The sequence below is a fragment of the Stegostoma tigrinum genome, chromosome X, assembly GCF_030684315.1.
Source record: "Stegostoma tigrinum isolate sSteTig4 chromosome X, sSteTig4.hap1, whole genome shotgun sequence".
Taxonomy (NCBI): Eukaryota; Metazoa; Chordata; class Chondrichthyes; order Orectolobiformes; family Stegostomatidae; genus Stegostoma; species Stegostoma tigrinum.
In genome coordinates this window covers 13,777,482-13,789,468 of record NC_081404.1, presented here as the reverse complement: position 1 = coordinate 13,789,468, position 11,987 = coordinate 13,777,482, and the positions used below count along the sequence as shown (strand labels likewise).

Genomic DNA, 11,987 nt, shown 5'->3' with positions numbered 1-11,987 from the left:
AATGTCCCTAGCTCTGAGTAAGGAGGCCTGAGTTGCAGTCCTACTTGCTGCACAGTCGTGTCACAGCGTCTGAATATACACAACGAACTTTACAGTGCAGTTTGTGAACAGTTCTGGTCACCGCATTGTAAGAAGGAGGTGGAAGCTCTGGAAAGGGTGCAGACGAGATTTACTAGGATGTTGCCTGGTATGGAGGGAAGGTCTTACGAGGTAAGGCTGAGGGACTTGAGGCTGTTTTCATCAGAGAGAAGACGGTTGAGAGGTGACTTAATTCAAACATATCAACTAATCAGAGAGTTAGATAGGGTGGATAGGGAGAGCCTTTTTCCTAGGATGGTGACGGCGAGCACGAGGGGTCAGAGCTTGAAATTGAGGGGTGAAAGATATGGGACAGATGTCAGAGGTAGATTGTTTACTCAGAGAGTAGTTAGGGAAAGGAACGCTTTGCCTGCAACGGCAGTAGATTCGCCAACTTTAGGTACATTTAAGTCGTCATTGGACAAGCATATGGACGTACATGGAATAGTGTCGGTTAGATGGGCTGAAGATCGGTATGACAGGTCTGCACAACATCGAGGTCCGAAGGGCCTGTACTGTGCTGTAATGTTCTATGTTTTATGTTCTATGATCAGTTTGCAGCTTTTCTGGTCGCGTCTGAATCTTGGACATGGCCAGGCCAGCAAGCAAGTCTCAGGCTCCCACCCACGAATGATTTTCGTCGCAGTTTCTGGAAATCAATGAGATTGGAAGGCAGCTGGTCACTGAGTGCAACTTGCAACACGATCTGGACCTTGGAGTTTGGTGAATGACGGAGTTTGGTGAGAGCGACGAGCTGCTTTTCTGACTTGGGCAGTCTCATGAAAATTAGCAATGGAAGATTGCGTGAGAGCGGGCAGAGAGCCCATGGGAATTGAGCGCTGTGCACCATTACACCCACCCACATTGTACAACCACCAAACCCCCAAACACACGGTTAAATAAATGGTGACATTCCAGTCAAATGGGGACGTTGAGTATTTTGTTCACCACTGTTTAAATTGAACAGATGTTTCAGGGATTGTAAGGCTTCGTGAATATTAGAAAACTTCACTGCAGTGTTATAATGAGCTTATCGGGAACAGCAGTGTTGATTATTTACAATAAAAGTAAATAAATAAGGCAGAATGAAGCCTGAGGGAGCTAGTGGATGCCGCTGTGATGCAAGGCAAAGAATGCGTTGCAGTACCAAAACGGTATAATTGGAATGTGTGCAATCTGGCGACATGAATAACGCCTTTGGGATTTGTAAAGTTCTGGGCTGTCTATGATATCAGTCCAGGGGCTTGGGCAAGGTGTGAGACGCTTAGAGTGCTGACGGTTCGGTGGCCCATAGCAGTGCAGCCTGGAGAGTTGGCTATGGTCAGCCGCGTGGATCCATTGCAATCAGTCCAGCGAGACACAGGAACAGAGTAGCAGAGCTGCAGAAGTATCAGTCAGGGTTCTGGTCACTCATTGATCAGGGCTGCACAGCGAAGCAGCTGAAGTGGTGCACCACGGTCAATGTGAGGTGTCCATCCACAGAAAGTCAAGGTTAGGTGGCGGGTATTCGGTTGCCAGTGCTGCGGGAGAAGGGCTACGAACATAATGGTGATGAGAAAAGTGAAAAGGCCCTGGGGGACAGCTGAATATATCAGTGGGGAGACGATAATCCGCGGAAGGCTGGATGTGAATGGGAAAGTGTCGGTTCCCCGGAAATGCTGACCTATTGACCAGATATCCTTGCAGCTCGGGGGATAAGTGGGCAGGTGCAGACTCAGTTAGACTCACAGAACGCACGTCTGAAAGAGCTGCCATTTGTAGCTTCCATTTTGCTGAAAAGCACAAGTGCTCAATGGGAATGGAAATGTCTGAGGCCAGGCCCAAAGCAGCTGCCGTTGGTGCTGGGTCATGTCAGGGAGGGTGCTGCGTATCGCGGCAACGTGAGACTGTTCAAAAGGGAACAGCATTATACACACAGCCAGAAAGTGAAGGTGTCATGCAGCTGCAAACTCATCCTGCTTTGACCCGGTGGCCATCTGTCCACTGAGCGCAAACCAACGACTTAGCGGAAGCACCTTGACCATGTCACGAAAGACGGAACGGGAGCCCTAAAAATCCTTGTGACGCAAAACTAATGTCTGTGCAGCAGATCTGTGAATATTGCATGCAGCAGCGACTTCCGTTTGTCTGCTCATGGTGCAGCACTTCCTCAATGCACACCATGCAACATCATGTCGGGATATGGATGTGTGTTATCAGCACCAACATGTTTGCTTCTGTGCCTCGACACAGTCTCGCAAAACCAGAGAATTGCAATCATTGAACACATCATTGCAAAAGACAGAAATGTTACTCTGCTGTCTTGCCTTCAAACTAGGTGTGCGTGCAGTGCCGGCTCACACAGTTCGGGCGGAAAGTGCCTGCAATACAGTGAGGGAAAACTGGTTGTCAGCTTAACCAGCGGGTCACCATGCCTCAGGCAAGACGGAAGCTTGAGAAGGCAGGATCGGCAAGGTGGTCGCAGGCACTGCACGGGCTCGACGCGTGCTGCTGCCATCAATCTGCATCGCAAAACAACTGCCCAGCCGACTCAGCTAATTGACAGCCAGGATGTATCAATACTGGGGTATTGCGCAGTTTCAGTGATGGTGCCGGGGTGCTTTCAAGGATGGTGCACTCATTAGTTTCCGTGAGTGTGAACTGAGCGGTTTCGGCGGTGGTGTACTGAATGGTGTGCTGTCATTTGAAGAGGTTATTTTGTCCTGTGTGCTCTCGGAGACATTGTAAGGCAGAGGTTTGGAGCTGGCTCATCAAGACCCTTTTTAGTAAACAGGTGATAAAGTCTTGGATTTTGAAAAAAATAAAGCCTGAAGAGGTGGGGTCCGTTCCGGATGTGTCAGCATTGAGTTGAATGAAGGGAACTATGCAGCTATATGGGAGGAGCTGGCCAAAGTTCAATAGTACAATCCCCTCGCACGGATGGCAGTGGAACAACAGTGGCAGGTATTTCTGGATATAATGCAGAAGGTGCAGGATCAGCTCATGGCTGACGAGTCAAGTTAAGGACTGCATAAAGATAAGAGAGAAGTATAACATAGCTAAGATGAGTGGGAAGCGGGAGGACTGGGAAGCTTTTAAAGAGCAACAGCCGATAAGTAAAAAGGCAATAAACAGTGAAAAAATGAGCTATGAAAGAAAACTGGCCAAAAATATAAAGGAGGATAGTAAAAGCTTTTTTAGCGATGTGAAAAGAAAAAAAAATGGTTCAGACTAAAATTGGGCCCTTGAAGTCAGAAACGGGTGAATTGAACACGGGGAACAAGGAAATGGAGGAAGAATTGAATAGGTACTTTAGATCTGTCTTCACTAGGGAAGACACAAGAAATCTCCCAGATGCAATAGTGGCTGAAGGACCTAGGGTAATGGACGAACTGAAGGGTATTTCTCTTAGGCAGGAAAAGGTGTTGGATAGACTGTTCGGTCTGAAGGCCGATAAGTCCCCGGGACCTGATGGTGTGCATCCCACGGTACTTCAGGAGGTGGCTCCAGAAATTGTGGACTCGTTGGTAATTATGTTCCAAGGGTCTATAGATTCAGGATCAGTTCCTGTGAATTGGAGGCTGGCAAATGTTGTCGCACTTTTCAAGAAAGGAGGGAGAGGGAAAAGAGGAAATGATAGACCGGTTAGCCTGACGTCAGTGGTGGGAAAGATGCTGGAGTCAATTATAAAAGATGAAATTACAATTCATTTGGATAGCAGGAACAGAATAGGTCAGAGTCAGCATGGATTTACGAAGGGGAAATCGTGCTTGACTAATCTTCTGCATTTTTTGGAGAATGTATCTCTGAAGAGGGTTAAGGGAGAAACAGTGGATGTACTTTCAGAAAGCCTTTGATAAAGTCCCACATCGGAGATTGGTGAACAAAATTAGGGCACATGGTATTGGGGGCAAAATACTGAGTTGGACTGAAAATTGGCTGGCTGACAGGAAGCAAAGAGTAGTGATAAACAGGTCCCTTTCGGAATGACAGGCAGTGACCAGTGAGGTACCACAAGATTCGGTGTTGGGACCGCAGCTGTTTACGATATATATTAATGATATAGATGAAGGCATTTAAAGTAATATTAGCAAATTTGCAGATGACACAAAGTTGGGTAGCAGTGTGAAATGTGAGGAGGATGTTTTGAGAATACAGGGTGATTTGGACAAGCTGGTTGAGTGGACGGATGCATGGCAGATGCAGTTTAATGTGGATAAATGTGCAGTTATACACTTTGGTGGCAAGAACAGGAAGGCAGATTACGACCTCCATGGAGTCAATTTCCGTAAAGGGGAAGTACAACGAGACCTAGGTGTTCTTGTCAATTAGCCAATGAAAGCAAGCATGCAGGTACAGCAGGCAGTGAAGAAAGCTAATTACATGCTGGCCTTCATAACAAGAGGAATTGAGTATCGGAGCAAAGAGGTCCTTCTGCAGCTGTACAGGGCCCTGGTGAGAGTGCACCTGGAGTTTTGTGTGCAGTTTTGGTCTCCAAATTTGAGGAAGGACATTGTTGCTATTGAGGGAGTGCAGTGTAGGCTCACGAGGTCAATTCCCAGAATGGCGGGACTATCGGATGTTGAAAGATTGGAGCGACTGTGCTTGTATACACTTGAGCTGAGAATGATGAGAGGGCATCTGATTGAGGCGTATAAGTTTATTCAGGGATTGGAGACTTTGGAGGCAGGAAGCATGTTTCCGCTGACGGGTGAGTCCAGAACCAGAGGACACAGTTTAAAAATAAGGGCTAGGCCATTTAGAACAGAGTTGAGGAGAAACTTCTTTAGCCAGAGAGTGGTGGATATATGGAATGCTCTGCCCAAGAAGGCAGTGGAGGCCAACTCTCTGGATGCTTTGAAGAAAGAGATAGATATTAGTTCTTAAAGACAGTGGAATCCAGGGTTATGGGGAGAAGGCAGGAACAGGATACTGACTGTGGATGATCAGCCATGATCATAACGAATGGGGGTGCTGGCTAGAAGGGCCGAATGGCCGATTCCAGTAGCTATTGTCTATTGTCTATAGATTTCGGGACTTTTTCATGCAGCATCAGAAGCTGTTGGAGTCTCAACAGAGTTGGGAGCTTGAGTGAATGCCTCCGGGTCGCTACTTTCTTTGTATTTTCTCCGGGTGATATTTCCCTCCTAGACTGGAGAAATGTGTGTGAGAATCTGTGCCTGAATTTTCCCTTTACCCAATGGATGTTGCTTATGGGATGCTTCTGTATTGGCACAGGAAGTAAGTCATAATTACTGTATTTATTCTTCTATGAAGATTTCCAATACAGTTGTTATTCCAAATGCTTCCTTCCTTGGTTGTATTTTAAGTAGAGCTTAACATCATGTGGTTTGATGAGTCGTAGTTCATTTGGGACACACACATTATATTTACATTTCTGATCAGAACGAGTGAAGGTCTAGATAACTTGGTAAAATATTTTGAGGGAATCTGGTCAGATTCACAACAGTGGTTTCACTGATGTTGGACTGAATAGTTTCATTCATGGCTGACAGCTTATTTTCAGTGTTGGGGTATTTGTGCCGACATGCTAACTACAAAGACGTCTTTCCACGTGTCATCATACTTGTGGAAATGTAACGATATTGGAGTGGGCACTTCTTGAATTACACAACAATGGATGAGCATTGTCCTTTTCATTCATTTAACATTGTGCTGCTCAAAAAGCAATCGAGTTGTGCAGTTTACACGTTTATTCAGCCGGACAGCAATGCCATAAGGTAAATCAACGAACAAAATTACACATCAAAGTGAAACAGAGTTCAACAGCGAAAGCTTTGCTTTAATTCCCATTTTAAAGATACCAACAAATACAGTGTGAACGTCCTGACTGCATTTGCCACAAACCCAAACTTTCACAAAGTTTACTTTATTTTGTCAACTGATGAAGATGTCGCTGTAGACTTCATGTCATTTAAGTATGAAACGTGAACAGGTTAATGCAGTCATTCCGAGTAGCAGACATGAAGTGAATATAAAGATGTCAACCACCGCTCTAAAAACAGTACTGAGGGCAAGTATAACCTCTGACAATGAACGGCTGGGAGGCACTGATGGTTTCAAATGATCCCTTGTTGACTGAGTCCTGTGCTCGACACCTCATACGTGGTTCGTCCACCCACCGTCGCTCTGTTGCTCGCGTAAGAGCCACTTGAACTGAGTGAGGTCTCATAGGAAGATGATCCAGCTCCCCAACCCAAGCCTTGTTGCAAACCACCTGTCAAAGGGGCAGAGCGAGAGAGAGAGAAAAAAAAATTTTCTTGTAATCTTGGTGCTACAATTGAAAGTATAATTGCAAAATGATAAAGTAACTCAATTTGTGTTGTATCTTTCGCAAAGTACGACAGCCCAAGATGTTTTGCAGCCGCTTTCTCCAAGAAACAATTTGACACCCTAAAATCCATCAGGACGATGAGAAAAAGCATGCGGAAAATCTAGCCCTTGAAGGAGGCGACTGGGAAGGAGAATGAAGGAAATGCTGACAGAAGGAATTCCGAGAATTGGAGCCTCATGAACTGAAAGCTGGTTGGGTGATGTCAATCAGGGATGTGAAGTAGGCTGGCAAGGGCTGGTGATTACCGATCATTTTACAAGGCCAAATGATACAAGCATCTGATGTTGAAGGTGGGAAATGATGATGGCTGATTGGAATGAAGCTGAGCAGAACCTGACCAGAAAGAATCATCACACTTCACTTGGACCTCAAATTCTCTTACCTTGGCTCTGGACTTGCTGGATGTTGAGGGTTTTAACCCCACTTGCCATCCTGTTGAGAAATGAAACACACTCAGATCGGAGCAGGAAATTGCAGGAAATCACAGTCACCCTTTCACTCCGTTTTCCCAAGTTCCTCCCTCACCCAGAGACTCTGACATCTGCTGGGATGCACTTCTGAAAGGGCACTGTCAGCTTCCTTCGCCTCAGGCAAAGTGCCCAGTCTTTAGGTGCTGCTGTCACAGGCAGCAGGGGCCAGCAGGCCATGGGAGCGTGAGGAACGGGACAGCTGACCTTTACCCGGGACATGTCGATAATGAAGAGATTGTCACTCCCAGTGCCTGCAGTCCATTCCATTCTCAGAGACCAGAGCTACCAGTCAACTGCAAGGACGGACTGCAATTTGCCAGCACGGGACTCAATGTGATGGCTGCGATTAGCGACTGGCCCTGATCTTACCTTGCCTCCTCTCCCTCCAGCATTTTCTTGTAGGTCCCAATTTCAATGTCCAGTGCAAGCTTGATGCCCACCAGCTGTTCGTACTCCCTGGCTTGTTTGGAAAGCTCTTGCCCGGCTCTCAAGATGGCCTCTTCCAGTTCGCTAATCCTCATCCGAGAGTCTTTCAGAGAATTCTCGCCGCGTTCCTCTGCTTCTCGGATTGCATCTTCCAGTTTCAGACGCTGAGGAACATAAATATTCATTCGGCCAGTTTCTTCAGTATTTACTGGGGTCAGCTCAGTGTTCAGAACGACACCGAGGCAAAACGCTCCCGCCCCGCGCAATGATTTGGGGAGGGCGGCGTGACTGGCCAGCCACTGATTCCAATCGGAAAGGACAGCAGTCAGACCCCCCACGCGTTCAGAAAAGAACCCAGCTGAGCTGATCCTATCCCCTTATTGCCTTCCCGATAATAATGTCGGACAGAGAGGTAAGACAGAGAGAGTAAAAGAGACGTACAGATATTTACAACCGTTTCCCACCCCCTGTTCGCTTTCACACCTTTGCCTACCTCCTTTTTCAGGGCATCGATGGATGCTTTCAGTTTCCGGATTTGATCTGTCGACTGTTTAATCTCTGACTTCAGCATATTGAGATCATCGCCACATTGTCCAGACGCCATGGCCAGTTCCTGCATCTGCAAACAGACATTGGGAACACGTTAGTCCCACAGTTCACTTTGCAGCCCGCTGGATAAGAACGCGACAGCGACACGTAATCTTCACCTTGGTTTGTTTCCAAGTTTCCGCTTCCTCACGGCTCTGCTGGGCGCAGGCTTCGTACTGCCTCCTGGCATTGGCGAGGAGCTCCTCGACATCGAATTTCGGACCGCCCTCCAATTGCACATTGACACATGTGTTCTGTATCTGGGCTTGCAGCTCCCGGATTTCCTACATGTGGGCGGGGGCGGGGAGGCGGATGAAGATTGCAAGGTGATTGAAAACCATTCGGGCTACATTGCATGAGACTCGAATGGAAAGCAGATCAGAAAACGATAACAGCCCGACCATTGCCACGTGTTTACCTCTTCATAGATAGACCGCAGGAAATCGATTTCATCTGTCAGACCTTCCAGTTTAGCTTCCAGCTCCACTTTGCTCATGTACGAGTCATCAACATCCTAAAGAGCAGAGGGAGGGAATGCATTGATGAAAGTGAGCAAAAGTCGCCGCAAACGGAGATCTGTACCGCGCATCGTTATAAAAGTCACCTTCTTGACCAGGACAAACTCATTTTCCATTTCCGTCCGCTTGTTGATTTCATCTTCGTACCTGGAACGAAAGAGATTGTTTTACCGATGCTCAGTCTTTCAGCCTGATCCCTATCACCGTCCCTGTTTTGTCTCTGTCTCCGCTCGTCGTTACCTTTCCGTCCCGACACAAGACACACACTGTCAGACGATGTTGTCGGAAGCATCAGCCGTGCTCCCACTTCAATCAAACGAGCGCGTAGACGAGAAGCGGCACAGCCCTGTGCAGTTCGGTTCGGTCTACATGGCAATGCTGCGGACAATTCCGTCAGCTGTCATTCTACCGGTTTGGCAAAGCGAACTCATTCTGTCCCTGGTATTTCTGTTTGGTTCGGACACGAACCCGCCTCCGAAGCAACCCGTGACTCAACTCAGCTGCAGCTCACTTACTTGCCCTTATAGTCCTCGACCAGAGCTTGCATTTGGACCAGGTCTGCCTCGAACCTCAGCTTCTCCTGGCCAAGTGCCTCCAGTTGTTTCTTCAGATTGTCAATGTAGACCTGGAACATGCTCTCGATGTTGGATTTGTATTCGCCTTGATCCTGCAGAAGTTTCAGTTTGATATTCAGCTCAGTATTGATCCTTTCCAAATACCGAACCTGGCGGGGTGAGATGGAGAGACAGATAGTTAGACGTTGCGACGGACACCACAAGGCACGAGAGAAAACGACACGGAGGACGCATTTGACAAACCCACCCGCCTGGGCAGCACTGAACATTACCTTGCCAACGAAGTCCGCGAACTGGTTATTGAGTCCCTGAAGCTGCTTGCTCTCCTCCACTCGGATAGCCCGCTGGGTGGTATCGATTTGAGGCAAAGGGGTGCTCAGGTCCAGGGCAGCGGTTCTCTGGATCAGACCTTGAGACATACCTCCCCCATATCCCCGGTAGCCCATTGAGCCTAAACCAGCCGCACCGACACTTATTCGGCTGAAGCTCGATCCACCGCCGCCACCATATCTGCTGGAGCCCAACACCGAGCCTCGGGAGATTCGGGCGCTTGAAACGGACTGTGTCGGTCTCAGGATGACACTTTGGGAGCTCCTGGGTCCCCGAACACCCCCTCCGCTTCCCGAAAGGATCAGTCCAGTGGAAAACCCGGCTGCTCCGCCAATTGGGCCTCCCCCTCGGCTCCTGCTGCTGCGGGAGGTGCTGCTGGTGGTGCTGCTGATGATTTTCGATGTCATTTCGAGGTTTTTCACGACGTAGACACAGACTCGCAGAGACAGAGAGAGAGAGTGAGAGAGAGAGAGCACAGTCAGAACGTGAACGGCTCGGTGGAGCTGAGGACGGACTCGGCTGCTTTTATGTCCGTGTGAGTCTGGGTTGGCCAAGGGGCTGTCTGTTGACAAGGAACCGCCCAGAATGGAGCAAGCCGGAGAGGGGAGGAACCAGCCGCCGCCCTGTGCCCCTGGGCCGGGGAGGAGAGGTGGGACCTGCACCTTTGCCGAGCGCCAACACCTGATTCTTTGCTTAGCTCGCCACTTGCAATCAGTCCAAGGTTCTCCAACACCGCCCACTCCTCCTAACCACCACCCCATTTTACATCGTCAGCTGTTTCAGGCCTTTTCTCAACTGGGCAGTCCCTGCTTCAACCGCATCTTCTCCTGAATGGTCACCCCTTTGCCAACCCATTACCCACATCCAGCTTTCCCCATTCACTTCATAGCCGGGATTTCGCAAATCCCGGTCGACCCGCGCACCCCTCCATGTTCGGACACTCCTTCTGGTCCCGAACCCACTTTTCTTTCTCCCTGTTTGGGCTCCCTCCAACCCTCAGACAGTCTGGGCATTCCTCCACCTCTGCCCTCTTTGCACATTCGCCACTGTCTCCGCCCAAATAGTGCGTGCCTTTCTTCGAATACATTTTGAACATAAAAATCTGCCTCTTGGATCGTGTTTCTGATGTTGAACGTATGATTCGAAGTTGTTAAGTGCCTTGCTGACAGCGTTCGAGCGCTGAGTTGGTTTGGTGCTTGTTGGGGGGTGCGGGTGACAGGATGCAGCGAGCAAGAAGTGTGTGAGAGGCGCTTGGAACGATCCCCTTTGCACAGTCGCGCAGTTCCCGAGGACTGTGTTCCAGAGGCTCCACCAACTGGTGAAACGGGTGAATTCACAGGATCTCCAGCGCCTTCTCTTCCACAAGCAGCATCAAATGGAAAGTTCAGCGCTTTGGTGATGTGGTGGGAATGTCCCTAGCTCTGAGTAAGGAGGCCTGAGTTGCAGTCCTACTTGCTGCACAGTCGTGTCACAGCGTCTGAATATACACAACGAACTTTACAGTGCAGTTTGTGAACAGTTCTGGTCACCGCATTGTAAGAAGGAGGTGGAAGCTCTGGAAAGGGTGCAGAGGAGATTTACTAGGATGTTGCCTGGTATGGAGGGAAGGTCTTACGAGGTAAGGCTGAGGGACTTGAGGCTGTTTTCATCAGAGAGAAGACGGTTGAGAGGTGACTTAATTCAAACATATAAACTAATCAGAGAGTTAGATAGGGTGGATAGGGAGAGCCTTTTTCCTAGGATGGTGACGGCGAGCACGAGGGGTCAGAGCTTGAAATTGAGGGGTGAAAGATATGGGACAGATGTCAGAGGTAGATTGTTTACTCAGAGAGTAGTTAGGGAAAGGAACGCTTTGCCTGCAACGGCAGTAGATTCGCCAACTTTAGGTACATTTAAGTCGTCATTGGACAAGCATATGGACGTACATGGAATAGTGTCGGTTAGATGGGCTGAAGATCGGTATGACAGGTCTGCACAACATCGAGGTCCGAAGGGCCTGTACTGTGCTGTAATGTTCTATGTTTTATGTTCTATGATCAGTTTGCAGCTTTTCTGGTCGCGTCTGAATCTTGGACATGGCCAGGCCAGCAAGCAAGTCTCAGGCTCCCACCCACGAATGATCTTAGTCGCAGTTTCTGGAAATCAATGAGATTGGAAGGCAGCTGGTCACTGAGTGCAACTTGCAACACGATCTGGACCTTGGAGTTTGGTGAATGACGGAGTTTGGTGAGAGCGACGAGCTGCTTTTCTGACTTGGGCAGTCTCATGAAAATTAGCAATGGAAGATTGCGTGAGAGCGGGCAGAGAGCCCATGGGAATTGAGCGCTGTGCACCATTACACCCACCCACATTGTACAACCACCAAACCCCCAAACACACGGTTAAATAAATGGTGACATTCCAGTCAAATGGGGCCGTTGAGTATTTTGTTCACCACTGTTTAAATTGAACAGATGTTTCAGGGATTGTAAGGCTTCGTGAATATCAGAAAACTTCACTGCAGTGTTATAATGAGCTTATCGGGAACAGCAGTGTTGATTATTTACAATAAAAGTAAATAAATAAGGCAGAATGAAGCCTGAGGGAGCTAGTGGATGCCGCTGTGATGCAAGGCAAAGAATGCGTTGCAGTATCAAAACGGTATAATTGGAATGTGTGCAATCTGGCG

The 11,987-nt window shown here is 48.3% G+C and overlaps 1 protein-coding gene across 1 annotated transcript; it reads right to left on the bottom strand.

Moving 5' to 3' along the window:
- Positions 1-5,753: 5,753 nt before the first annotated feature.
- LOC132207525 (keratin, type II cytoskeletal 8-like) lies at positions 5,754-9,827 on the bottom strand. Its single transcript, XM_059643408.1, has 9 exons — positions 9,262-9,827; positions 8,930-9,138; positions 8,501-8,561; positions 8,315-8,410; positions 8,016-8,180; positions 7,802-7,927; positions 7,252-7,472; positions 6,795-6,844; positions 5,754-6,295 (listed from the first exon to the last, which is right to left on the bottom strand). The coding sequence occupies exons 1-9, from the start codon at positions 9,724-9,726 to the stop codon at positions 6,138-6,140; spliced, it is 1,551 nt and encodes a 516-aa protein (XP_059499391.1). The 5' UTR covers positions 9,727-9,827; the 3' UTR covers positions 5,754-6,137.
- Between the last annotated feature and the right edge of the window lie 2,160 nt (positions 9,828-11,987).